Source organism: Camarhynchus parvulus, chromosome 2, assembly GCF_901933205.1.
Source record: "Camarhynchus parvulus chromosome 2, STF_HiC, whole genome shotgun sequence".
Classification (NCBI taxonomy): Eukaryota; Metazoa; Chordata; class Aves; order Passeriformes; family Thraupidae; genus Camarhynchus; species Camarhynchus parvulus.
This window is the reverse complement of record NC_044572.1, coordinates 21,928,397-21,942,571: the sequence shown is the minus strand read 5'-3', so window position 1 is coordinate 21,942,571 and position 14,175 is coordinate 21,928,397. Positions and strand designations below refer to the sequence as shown.

The 14,175-nt window shown below is 38.9% G+C and overlaps 1 protein-coding gene across 1 annotated transcript; it reads left to right on the top strand.

The window, feature by feature from the left end:
* The first annotated feature begins 1,483 nt into the window (after positions 1-1,483).
* On the top strand, positions 1,484-5,791 carry STEAP4 (STEAP4 metalloreductase). Its single transcript, XM_030943343.1, has 4 exons — positions 1,484-1,939; positions 3,272-3,799; positions 4,359-4,523; positions 5,522-5,791. The coding sequence occupies exons 1-4, from the start codon at positions 1,484-1,486 to the stop codon at positions 5,789-5,791; spliced, it is 1,419 nt and encodes a 472-aa protein (XP_030799203.1).
* The last annotated feature ends 8,384 nt before the right edge of the window (positions 5,792-14,175 follow it).

Sequence of the window (14,175 nt, the reverse complement as noted above, 5' to 3'; positions counted from 1 at the left end):
TAGTCCAAGAAAAAAATCTTCACATTTGATTCTCAGAATAAGAATTTATGTGTTTCTCTTGCTAGCAAAGCTTGTCTCTACAGCATAGGCCACAGCTGCTTGCATCCTTGACTCACAGCTCTTATCCCTAAGTCATGGCAGGTAGGGAGAAGCTGAGGCTTGATTTTTTTCATTCACCAAACAAATGCAAGTTTTGGGTCAAATAATTTAAAATCATGTCAGATTTTTCAAAAGAAAAAACTGTTCTGGCTAGAGGAAAATACAAAAGAAAGTGAAGAACACCATCTCAGTGTTTTAAAAGGCAATATGTATAAATTGCAGTATTCTGAATGGTGCTTCACAGAAGAATGTAAGCAAAGGGTCATAAACAACAGGAGCAAAGAAGTTGTTTTGGTTCTAGCTAAACATTTAATGCATTACTTTTCTTTACAATTTCTCCTGCAAACTGTAAAACCTATTGGTCCCACAGCTCTAATTAGGACAGTTAGCTGTGAGGTAGTTTAAGAACTGAACTGGGGCTCCTGCAAATTAAATTGCTGCTCTAAGCACCAAACTGGTGCACAGTCCAAAAGACAGGTCAGACAGGCCTGTCTGATGGACAGACCGTGAGACCAGGGTCTCCTGTTGGAGTCTTAGGTGTTCTGCTCTGAATCCACCTTTTGTTAAGGGAGAGCAGTGTGTGGACCTACTGCAAGACCTATGGAACAGACCTTTTTGATTCTGTATTTGTATCATGGGTCTCACTCTGGAAGTACAGAGCGAACACACTGCCATTGCATGGATAATACATTAAAGACTTTGAAGTTGCCAGGTACAGTGATAAAGGCAGAGAGATAAAAACCTCAAAGAGAATTTTACTATGAGTAATATATAAATATCAAAAATCTATTTTCAACATTAAATATTCAAGTCCACTGTCCAAATGCGTCATGAAACATTCTTCAGGAAACTGAAGAACAATAATAAAACAAACTGGCACTGACTATTTGCATTAAGGAAATACTGAGAACAACAGATAGGTTTATAGGTACCTTTTATAATTACCCTTCATAAAGAATTTTGAAAAAGACCTTCCAGGTTCTAATCTGATTACAAACAGACTCCTCCTCAATGCTTTTCTATAGCATAAATAAGCAGCAATTACTCTGACAAGTATGCTACCCTTGCTGTCTGTGCTTCTGTGTCTTTTCCTTCTATTTTCTCTTTGAGAGAGGAAAACTGAAACAGTTCAGCTGGATGTTAAAATCCATAAAATAGATAGAAAAGAGAGTGCTGTAAGACATGGAGGACTGAATATTCAGAACGTTTTTTTAAAAAAGTGTATATAAATCTTCTGAGTGTGTATTCAGAAGAGTGTGCAGGAATTATATTAAAGGACAAGAAGAGGCTAAGGTGTCTATTTTGTACACCCAGAGTGAATACAAACCTTTTATTTCCAAGAGATTGATGTTTTCCTTGGTTTGTTCCTTGGTTTTGTTAACAGATGAATAAAAATTCTTCCAACACGATGGCTTTGGCTCCTAACACTTCTAACAAAAGAGAGACAGTGTGCATATTCGGAACTGGAGATTTTGGACGAGCCCTGGGGCATAAGATGATTCAGTCTGGCTACTCAGTGGTGTATGGAAGCCGAAGCACCCAGATATCCAACCTGATTCCCAAGGATGCAGAGGTGTTGGGCCACGCAGAGGCGGCACAGAGAGCTGCCATCATCATTATAGCAATCCAGAGGCAGCATTACAACTTTCTTACACCACTAGCAGAGGTTCTCCGTGGAAAAGTCTTGGTGGACATAAGCAACAACTTGAAATTAAACCAGTACCCAGAGTCGAACGCGGAGCACCTGGCACAGCTGCTGCCCGGCAGTAAGGTTGTGAAAGCCTTTAACACCGTGTCAGCCTGGGCCCTGCAGTCAGGCACACTGGATGCAAGCCGGCAGGTAAGGCTGAGCAACAGGGGTTTCCTCTGTCACAGAGTTACACAGCACATGGCTTCTTCTAAGATACACAAAACACACCCAGGACAGCAGAATTAGGCAGAGTTGAGATGGTGTTTTCACTATAATCTCTCATTTCAAACTAAATGTGAGCTAAATTTACTTTGGATTTTTCATATGGCATGACAGAAAATATAAATACCTTGCCTGTGAACTCAGGTGTTCAGAGACACTAGAGAAGTAAAAGAAGAAAGATAGCAAAGCTACAAGGGAGACAACAAATCAGGAGTGTTGCATCAATTGGTCATCATAGTTCCAAAGTTAAACAGAAATTAGATAGAAGGAATTTTCACAGCAAGAATAAAATGAAGAAAGCAGAACAAGGGAGGCAAGGATGTGATATGGCAATGAGTATTGGCAAAAGATGTATGCTGAAAGGTGAATAAATTACTAAAGCTTTTTAAATCATGGCCACCTAAGTGTAACACAACATCAGTGCATGCAAACTGTTTCAACCACCTCCTCAACCACAGGCCAACAGGCACAGAGCTGGTCATAGAAAGCAGATAAATAATTTATTATGGCCCTGTTTTCAGTCACTTCAAAAGAAAGTGCTCTTGCACAACACATGAAATCATCCAGCTACTCAAGCCATTGCTAACTTTGCTCTCTGCTGGCAGATAAATGGTTTTGGCTAGAGACCCAAGGGCTTCCAAGCCTAGGTTCTATAAACCCTCACCATCTCAACAAAAGCAGAAATTGCCCCCTTTCTCCCAGTTCCAAAAGGACTATATTGTCTTACACACTCACAGAAAAGATTATTTTACGAGACCTGGAAAGAACTAATATTTACTTTTGTGACAGGCAAATCGTGTTTTAATGATCTCTGTGCTGACTTCCCTGGAGTATTTATGGACCACTATAGCAGCAACTGAAAATTTTGCTCTTACTTACTGCTATTGAAAGTTTTACTTCAATTTAGCCCTATGAAATCTTGTGCTTACAAACTACTTGCAGATCTTCAGAAAAGTATGTCAAGTCTTCTACTCAAAGACATATACTAAGCCTGTTATACATTGTTCTTTCCAGATATAAAATTTTGCCACTTGAAACAATCTTCTTCCCTAAAGTAAAGAATCATATTCATCTACTTTTTTGACAAAAGTACCTATAGGGTACTTTTTTGCCTATGTTAATTTGGGTCAGCAGTAAGCCAAGTAAGCAAAGAAGCAGCCAAAGAAGCTTGTGCTTACTGTCCATATCCAGGCAGGATGGCAGCAGAGAAAGTCACAAAAATCTGTAAAAAAATAAACTTCTGTTTGTTTTTGTCTGCAGGTGTTTGTCTGTGGAGATGATGTGGAAGCTAAACAAATGGTCATGAATATTGTTCGTGCACTGGGTCTTACTCCACTAGATAAGGGATCCCTCTTGGCTGCTCAGGAAATAGAAAATTACCCTCTGCAACTCTTTCCAATGTGGAAGTTCCCCATCTTTTTGTCCCTTGGCCTAACTGCATTCTTCTTCTTATACTGTGTGGCTCTTGATATAATTTACACTTATATTTATGAAAACAATGACTTTTCTTTTTTTATTGCAATTACCATTCCAAATCGAGTCTGCCCTGTAGTGGCGCTCATCCTTCTTGCCTTGGTGTATCTGCCTGGTATATTTGCTGCAATTATTCAGTTATACAGAGGTACCAAGTACCGCCGTTTCCCAGACTGGCTGGACAAATGGATGCTGTGTAGGAAACAGCTTGGACTAATAGCCTTGGCATTTGCTTCCCTGCATGTTGTGTTCACCCTTGTTACTCCAATGCGCGCCTTCGCAAGATGGAGAACCGGCAAAGGAATCATCTCCCAGGTAAGTTTTGTTCCCTGCTCTAAGCCTTCCCTTCTTCTGGTCCTGTTAAAATACTACCATCTACCTGGAGCTTTAGAAATCCATGTGGACAGCCCAGTGTTCTTTAAAATAGAGTAATATTCCTAGATTTTGTTTCTTTCAGACATTCATATATCTATATTTTGCTGATATTATGTTGAGCTGAGGGGATTTCTGGCCTCAGTTTTCCTCTTAGATAGTTGACATATTAATAAAATAATTAGGGAAATGTAAACATTATTTCTTCATATACCTTCAGGAATATAATATATTATGACTTTCCTATCTTTCTTAACAAAGGATCACATATCTCTCTTCAACAGGTCTACAGAACAGTAAAATATGCACCTCAAATACAGTTACATGGAACCTATGTGTAATATAATTCTTCTGCTTTTTGAACAGGCATTCAAAGTAAATCTCTGATAATCAGAGAGTTAATGTATAACATTTATCTCCTACTCACCTGTAAGGAAACTTTTTCTCCTTATTGGTTCTAAAACTGCTATCACTAAAATACACCTGGTCTTCTTCTCTTCAGGTACTGAACAATAAAACAGAACCACTTGACCACACTAATGCCTGGCTTAGTGACTCTTATTTGGCTTTGGGAATTTTAGGATTTTTTTTATTTGTTCTTCTGGGAATAACTTCCTTGCCTTCAGTCAGCAACAATGTCAACTGGCGAGAATTTCGATTTGTTCAGGTAAGAAAACCATCTCTAAAAAACCTTCTTTAAAAACACCTCCTTTCCTTATCAACAGTGGCCATGGGCAGGTTTACTAGAAACTTATGGCTTTCCTCCATTATTATCTCCAAATGTGCATTATCCACCATCACACAGCGAAAAAAACATCTACATGGCCATACAGCTGTAAAAACTCACAACTGCTCTGATGGCTGCTTATGGCACAACTGGGATTACTGCATTAACAAGAGAAAGCTGGGAAGATGTGAGCTCCTAAATGAAAAACAGAAAACTGACTTTTACATCAAATTCCACAATTGTACTAAGTCACAAAATAATTTAGCCATTTTATTGGGTTAATTTTTTTGGTTCACAAGATAATTCACTTAAAATGGATCTGAAAATTACTTTATAACTCAAATCTTCTCAATGCCAAGCATCTAAAGAGAATCTGCAATTTCTGCAGACTGTAAAAACTGCTGTGACTGTAAACAGGCTGCCCTTGGTAACACTATAATCTCAGCTCTCCATTTGGAGGAAGTTTGGTGCAAGCTGCTGTGCCTCTGCAGGAGCTGGGCTGGAGGGGAGGGGAGCAAGAGAAGAGGAAATTACTATCAATGAATGTTTTATCAAGGCAAAAAAATTGCCCAGTATGATACTTCTGGATGGATTAGCACTACAGCATAAAAAAATCTTTAATCTCTCCACTGAATGTCAGCATTTGCTCCGCTATTTCACAAATTTGACAGTCACTAGGCAGTATGTGTGAGCTAGGAAAAATTATAAGGATTATTGTTAGAGAAAAAACCAAACTATTTAATCTATATCAATTTTAGTTGACTTTTTAAAAAAATAATAAGAGCCTTTATGTTATATAAAACAGTTTCATTTCACCAGTCCCCAAGTTGGCACATGCCACAAATCTTACTGTGTCCTTAAATTTGCATTTGTTCTGGTTTAATTTACTGTTTTAACCTCCATTTCTTTCCTTCTTTTTTTCCTTCCTTCTCCTTTAGTCCAAACTGGGATATCTGGCACTGATTTTGTGCACTGCACACACGCTGGTTTATGGTGGAAAATGGTTCCTGAGCCCATCAGCATACAAGTGGTATCTTCCAAACATCTATATCCTGTCCCTCATTGTTCCATGTGCTGTACTGGTTGTCAAATTTGTGCTGATATTTCCTTGTGTAGACAAACCCCTCACACAAATTCGGCAGGGCTGGGAGAGAAATCCCAAATACACAAAACAGTCAAATTACATTATCAACAAGTCTGCTGTATAATTAGACTACACTGTATTATTAAAAAAAATATTATGAGGGCATATCCAAATGAAGTCTTAAACCTACTCTATCTGTAAAGGGAGAGAAAAAGTGAAAACTTGGCCAGGTTCTATGAAACAAAGCCACCCAATGACAAGCTTTCAATGCAAATGAGGCCACTGAGTTTCTGCACCCCCGGCATGCTTTCCCACAGGGGCAGACCCTCTCTTTCACTTTGTTTATTTCCCCTTGCCTATTTACCCTCCATCCTAAGAAGGGTACGTGAGAAGTCGGTGTTGTTCCATGTCCCTCTTCTGTTGTCCTGAACTCCTCCAGAGCTGAGCAGAATCACAGAAACCTTTGGTGTTAGACAGGGTTTGCTCCTCTTTCTTATCCTGCCCATCAGGACTCAGCTCTACATGCACCTACACATTTCTACAGAGATCCATATGCACACCTGCATGAGTTTCCACACATTTCCCTGTTTCTAACCCCAGAAGCCACCAGCACCAACAGAACAGGGGCATGATGGATGCTAGCTAAGGAACAGAGCTTTGCCTCCTAGCATTGTTTATCCTCCATTAATATCTGATCCAAGGAGAGCACTATTGTTGATGCCTTAGAGATGGTTAAGTTTTGTGTACAGGAACCCTGATGTTCAAAGTGTGTGGGTCAAGGACTGCTGAATCTTCGCTTGTACTGCTCTACCAGAAATTCAGGGGCAAGGGGAAGGAGTAGAGATCAAAATGGCAGAAATGTGAGAAGTGCTTACAAGCCTCAGCTTTTCAAGTATAGGCAAAAAATGATCTGTGATTTTTTGTGTAAGCAGTGAGTTGCAAGAAAAGAAACTGAAGGGAAATCCTTTTATTTGAGGGGTTATATGTCATAGTCATATCTCATGAATATAATACTGTTGATTTTTCAAAAAATTAATAATTGGATGTGACATTACAGAAATTCTATGAAAATACACGTTTTAAAGACAATAAAATTTCTTTCTTTTTTTACACCATTGAGCTCTGTTATCATTTTGGGAACCTGTTCTGCTAAGATGCAACTGCTGGTATGCTCAGTTGCACAAAGGTGTTGGGAAGCCTTGGAACAAATAATAAAATGGGATCCTGTCTTCAGCCAGCTGCCTGGGCTTGTCTTCCCTCATCTTTGTTTGCTTTTTGGATGCTCACATAAGCAGATCTGCTTAGTCATCCAAGTAGGCTCAGGATGTTGGGGAAAAACAGGTTCCAGCTAGAATAGTGACTTCCTGTTAAATTGCAAACAGAAGATCCAACAGTCTCCTTTGGAATGGAGAATAAAGAAAAGAAAAAAATGTGCTGGTTTTATAGGAAGAAAATTGCTTACTATTTTTTTACCTCTCTGCTGTTCTCCCTGTCCATACAAAGAACATTCACATACATGAAAGTATAAGCATGCTACCTAGTATAGCTAGCTGTGCTTTCAAACTAGCAGTATCAAGCAGCTTTAAAAAATAAAATAAAATAAAATAAAATAAAATAAAATAATTTTTAATCCCCCCCAAAAAAATAAACAACCATCTGAACAATATTCCTGAAAACATTTCTCAACAATGGAATCCTTTCTAATTCTGGACAATACACCCTCTCTTCATGTCATCCCTGTCCCAGAATCTTTTCTTTATGCCCAAAAGAATGGTAAAGTAATCTGGGCTATCAGCAATTGATGGAGCCAGATTTCTTAGAAAGAATTCTGGCACCAAGTACTCTTACTAACCAGCACTGCTGCATATGTTATACTTGTCCTAAACTGATATGCATATGTTGATGTAAGTCTTTACAAAAGTTTTTCTTGACCTGTGCCATGATGGAGTAGTACTACGCTTCAAGCTTCCTTCAATGATTTTTCACAGAATCATTTCTTGCAGAAGGGATCAGGTATAGGCTCAAGAGGCCCAAGTGACAACACTGTTGTGAGGATGCCTGTAACACCTCCTTACAGCTCCCTGGAGGAGAGAAGCAGTAGAAAGAGAGGAGGAAAACAAAACAGAACAACAAAGAGAGAGATTGTGTTTTCATGAGTACAAAGGGACAGACAAGAGCAGAAAATAAGTAGCAGCATTCTGAGTGAATATCCTCTAGATTTGCCATTTGGTGGTAGATTCTAGTCTCAGTGACAGGTATTCCAGATTTATGTTATTACCAGTAGCAATAGTTCCAAAGCACTGACACATACCGGGTTTTGATATTATTTTATAAAGGATTTATTCGCAGGGTTTCTGCCTCTCTTCCAGTACAGATTTAAAACCTGCCCTTCCTCTCTCACAGCTGAGCCTGTGGGTTGGTTTTTAAACTCCAGCAGCAAGTCCCATTTAAAAGCCATGCTTTACAAAATACAAACAGTGCAAGTGCTCTGCATCTTTTCCTCTGAGCAAACAGGCTCCTTTGTGTTTTCTAAGGGCCTTGTGTTAAAAGAGGCCAAATCAAGTCTCCTTTACCCTCACTGGGAACCAGCACCAAGTTACCATGGCTGGACTGAATGCTGCCTTGTACATTCACTCACAGCTAATCCATAGTCTCAAACACCCACAGGACTGTCCTTCTGCAGGCAAGACAAAGGAACTTCTTTGGGGATGGATATCACGTTGCTTTGTCAAAGAAAACCAGACCAAGATGTACTGGAAATGCAAAGCAGCTGGGTACGATTTGCAATTTGCTGTTTACTCCAAGGATCAAGTGCCAATATTGGCTGTGTACAAACCAAGGAGGCAATAAATGCTGTTTGCTTGCAAGGGGGGTGTGGAGAAGCTCTCAGGAGCAGATCCAGAGCCCTTGCATCTGAACACAGCAGCAGGTGCTTTGTTGACTTCAGTAGGTAATAGGTCAGATCTTCATCACACACATCTGAGTGAGGGATTTCATGTCCTCTACATATCCTCTTCTACTTGGGCAGCTGAGGAGCATTTGATTTACAAATTTACAAATTTACTTCCTGAACATGTTAGGGAAAACAAATTCAGTAATCATACTAGTAGTGAAAGTATTCAGTGGTAATATTTTGAAAACAATAGCCAGTGCCAGGAAACTTGCGGGTAGCTTGTATGCATTACTCATGGCTGATTCAATTTTTTTTTCCTTTTATGTACTGACAAAGCCTGGTGAAAAAGGAGATCAGAAGGATCTTGAATGGAATTTTGGAAAGGGTGTTTTCCATATGGTTCCCAGAAACCAAGAAAAGCTTTTATGTGTATATGTACATCATGCCATTCATAGAACTTCTGCAGGAATAAAGCATTCATTCTTAGATCTCCTTCTAAATCAGAGTCAACACTTAGAAAATACAAATTGCAGCATTTTAAATAAATGTTCACATTGATACTGTCACAGTAACAACTAAGTTTGGGATTCATTATATAAGAAAGTTTTATTCTGATGTACTATAGCATGGTGGGATATACAGTATAGTCTGGGTAGACCTCTACATCCTTCATGATAGGGTTAATTTAACTCTTTGCCTTTTTGTTATACCTGGGGAATATCTATTTTAACCAAAAAATATACTTATTAGTGAAAGGAAAGTATTTTAATTCATTAGATTTCCTTGGAACTTAAGAATGGGATTTCAGACACACACTGGCCCCAGGGGATGCAGCTGACACCACAGATACTGCTGGGTCCTGAACCATGGAGATCTGAGCAATTCCCTTCAGTTCCACCACACTGTGCACTGAAGTCCTGAGATCTTCAACTTATTTTTGCTCTGCAGCACAGCCTTCTGTCAGGCTTCTCTTCTTCATCTAACAGTCACCTTTCACACCAAGACATGATACTTTGTGACCCACTCTAAAAAAGCCCCTTTATTCCTGTATGTCAGGCTTTTACAGCTTCACTCTTAACTTCTACCAGACACGATTTTGCAAGAGCATCTTTTGTTTCAAATGCTGTTGAGCATGTTGGATTCATTGGCCCAAATCAAGTTGTGAACACTCACAGTAGCTATGCAGCCCATGTTTGCCCGTTCGTCCTTACTATGATTAGCATTTTTAACAAGCATTCAGTTAATAGCCTAAATATGGTCTCTCGCCCACACAATTTGGAAGCTTTTCTCTCCTACAGTGACTAATTTTTTCTTCCGCGTTATACAGATTTTTTGTTGTGGATCTCCATTTGTATCACTAATTCCTGAGTAACATGAATGATTTTCTCCCTTGAGGAAGCTGACATTCCTCAAGATATCATTTTTATCTATCCTCGTGGAAAACTACACATCTCTTATTCTTGCACATTGCCTTAACATTCTTGACTCTGGGTACCCAAACTGACATAAATTCTAGCTCTGACAAGACTAGACCCCTACATATTCCTTTCTTATGAGCTACCTCTGTGCTACAAGAAAAATACACTACAGAATCTTTACCGGACATGCACAGACCTCAGAGAACTGCATGAAACTTAGCTAACTTAGCTAGCTTATCTCCAAATGCTGCAAGCCAGAAGCAATAAATTTTGTCCATATGTCTTCATAAACATCCTCTATTCCTGTCTCTCTTTTTGCCTCCACATCCAGATTTGTTTATTATTTGAGATACAATTCCTTCACTGTGCTTCTCTTCACATGTGCTCAGTTTTAAACTAGGAATAGCTTAACTGCAGTCAGTAGCAACAGTAGCAGTGCAGATGCCTTTTCTAGTTTCCTAGCTATCCATTAAATTTTTGCTCCAGTTTTATGGAAAATGGGAAAATGTAGTCTTTATAAACTTCTCTTTTAGGGCCTTCAGAAAATATATAAATGAAAATTGAAAAAAATGTAAGTTATTGTAATATGCTAACCATTACAGGACACAAGTGGTTGAACACAACTAGATCAAACTAGAATATCCAAAAAAAAACGTGTTTAGGGCATATTATCTATGACAGAGTGTTGGCATCAAAGGGGGCAGGTATTTTTAAAGAAACATACCGGAGAAAAGTTTAAGGAACAAAATTAAAAAGCTTTAGAATGAATGAGAGAGAGAGAAGGAAAGAAGGAGGAGGAAGAAAAGGTTGGTTTTCCTCTTTCCTACTGGCTCCATGGCAGAAAACATCACACATTTTTGATTGCAATTATAAATCAAATTGCCAATTATTTCAGTACTTTGTAAATAATTAAATGAAGAATTTGATCTTGGCTGCCCTGGAGTTCAAACTACCCTTTAGGATCCCACCACAGCCTTCTTCCCCAGTCCAAACAGGTACAAATATGCACCTTTTCTCATCCTTTACAACAACCATTTGAAAGGTAGCTGCCACTCACACCACACCACTCACGGCTGAGCAGCAGCAGTAGCAAACCCAGCTGTGCATCAAGCACAGGACTTGCATGTCTTATTATTAAATGTAGTTGGAAGAACTCTTTCCTTGGGGTAAAAAACCAGAAAAGATGCCCAACAGTACAGGCTGAGGGCAGATTGCTTAACAGACTGCTCTGTTTCAATGCAAGACACTGCCACCTTCATTTTATAGTTAAAGAAGCAAAATCAAACACAGAATCTCACTGAAGAAGGAGTAAATCATTCACACAGCATGAAAACTGGAACTAAAAGAATTCCTACAGTACTTGGTGAAGAAGACAAGTGAGAGCTGGGCAGGGTGAGCGGGACCTGAAGTGGTGACTGGAAGGGCAGTCCTTTCCCCTCCCCACTTGTCTAGTGATGAAGCAGAGCTCTGGGAGCAGTGGAACAGGACAGATGCAGTGTTGCTGTCATTTAGAAACAGGCAATCAGAGGCAATGGGTGCAGAAGTAACTGCAGGGAATTATGTTAAATTCATACAAGATTATAGTTTGTTTTTCTAGTAGCTTCTGTTTTCCAATCCCGTAAGTAAAAACTGGAAACCAAATCCATCTTTAATTGGATTGGTCTAAAGGTTAAACCTCAAGTCACACTTCAGAAACTCCAGTCTGTTCTTACTGGCAAGCCTGCTGAGCACTGTTGAGATAAATAAACCCAAGAACTTATGATACCAAATCTTGCCTGAGGGATGCCTTCTGTCCAGTTACAGAAGTCTGGGAAGGATAAAGGGCCTAACTTGGAACAATACCAAATACCCAAGTATCACTGAATACTACTGAATAACTTCTAGCATCTCTTCTTCAAACACCCATGTTTCCTGGCAAAGCTGTCTTCCCTGTCTTTTACAAAGAAGCTGACACTTAGATTCACACGTACTGTCTTCACAGACATATCCCAAGTTTCTTTAATGATCCCTGTGTCAGTGACTCATACAACATCATGCAGGAAGTCAGAAGCAGGGAGAAGAATTGGATTTCCTGAAGCTAAGGATAGTTCTCTAATTACGAGGAGCTTTACAGATTAGAAAGCCAGAAGGCAACCTTGTGATTAGCTATTCTCTCTTCCTGCAGAACACATGCTGTAGACACTGCCTAAATTAATTCCTTTCTGAATTATCAGGAGTTGTCATATTTTTTTGGTTCACAGACCTGCCACAAATTTTCCAACAGTAATACAGATCACTGTAAAGTTTAAGCTTCCTGACAACATGTAGTTTTATCCTAGCTACCATTTGTTATTGCTGGCAGGTAATCCATTAAAACAGGCTGCATTAAAGATATTCTGAAGGAACTGCTGAACTTGATTTAAACGTTAGAGAGCTCACCACAACTTCTGGCAAATTATTTTGACAGCTGATTACCCTCACCTCAATACATAGCCTGGATTTTTTTAACTGTAGTATTCAGTACACATAATTTTTGATTTCCAAGATTTATCTGAAGTGTCCAGAATGGTGCCTATATATAGACCACATATATTACTCCAGAGAAGAAGCCCAGATGTAGAGAAGAAAAGTGTGATTTATACATATATATATATATATGGAGAAATATAAATTCTAGTGCTCCTACTGTATATGTGGAAATTCAAACATACACTGAAACTTCATAGTGATAAAAGTGAAAGATTCAATGAATTTCCTTTTTTTTTAATCTAGTAAAGAAAAAAAAATTAACCATCAATGTGGATAATCTCAAACATAATTTCACAAAAAAAATTCTCAGATCCTAATAAATATTTGTTAATAATAGTGTGAAAACAGCAAGGATATTACCTGCAGGTTTACAGTTTTTGTAGCCTACTCTGTTAAATTCACACATAGAACAACTACCACATAAGCAGGTTCCTAGGGAGGGTCTCAGGAATTAGTTGCAGACCCACCATTACACATAAGAAGTCTCAACAGATATAAAATCACTGAAGAAATGTGCACACTATAGTACCCTGGAAATCCACAATGAGGACAGAAACAGATGGAAGGGATTCAATGGATGGTGCATTTTCAGCCACAACCCCATCGAACCCAGCTCTCTAGAAGGTGATTGTAGAGGAACAAAGACTTGTCACACTTCCAGCCCAAGGAGATGCAGCCTGGAAAGCACCAGCTGAAAACCATTCACAGAGGGCCTACTTGAAAGGATTATGAACCTTGTTCAAAAATGCTAAGGGGGTAGGAAAAAGAGGGCAGGAGAAAAATCTGTCATGGTTTTGTGATTTTCAGGTGCACAGAGAAGAGAACTCCACTGCTGCAGAGAGCAGTGGCTGCATAGTGTTTCACACTGTGAAAGGGACAATGAAGTCTCTGGAACAATCTCCATTAACACCAAAAATGTTGGAGTAAGAATGTTGTAAGAATGTGGAAAGATTTCTTACATCCAGAGATTACAGTAATTTAATTTATTCATTAAAAAAAAAAAGTTAGTTGAATGCAATAAAAAGTACCCAGGTCACTATTCTACTGATGAAATGTCATAATCCAGTAACTGGAAAGGTGAGAAAAAGCAGTTTGTCTCTTCTATGAGACAGCAGAAAAAAACTAAATCTATACAAATATATGCAACTCTGGGATTGCTTAACAGAGCACCAGGTGTGAGAGAAGCTTACAGAGAGTATCACGTAAGCTTTAGATAAAACCACAAGTGTACTTAGGCAGATTTGGCTAGGTTTAAAGGTGAACTTCTACTTAAATCACTCTACCCAGAGGCTGAGAGTGAAGAAACTTGTTCATTTCTTTCCAAGTTTTGGTATTTGACATCTGGCGCTGTTGCACTTATTTTCAAAGAACACGCATAAGGAAATATATGGCTCAATTACAACTTCTCTTTCTAAAGAAAAGAACATAAAGACTAATAAGCTGTAAATGCTTGGGTTAGGAGAAGTATTAGAACCATTTGAGAGACAAAACACCAATATCAAATATCATTATCCCAACATGAGAAGGAGACAACAAAAAAGCTTAGAGTTAAAGTGAGATTAAAATGAGGTTAAAAACCATCTGGATATGCCTCGAAGACAAAACCAGTGAAAAGAAAATCCTTACTGGTCAGGTGACTATTTTTTAGTCTGGGTGGATTTATTCTTGCAAACACCAGGTCAAGCATGG

Coding starts and splice junctions, on each gene's coding strand:
- STEAP4 (XM_030943343.1), top strand. CDS start 1,484: ATGAATAAAAATTCTTCCAACACGATGGCTTTGGCTCCTAACACTTCT. Junction 3,800..4,358: donor GCAAAGGAATCATCTCCCAG/GTAAGTTTTGTT, acceptor TCTTCTCTTCAG/GTACTGAACAATAAAACAGA. Junction 4,524..5,521: donor GAGAATTTCGATTTGTTCAG/GTAAGAAAACCA, acceptor CTTCTCCTTTAG/TCCAAACTGGGATATCTGGC.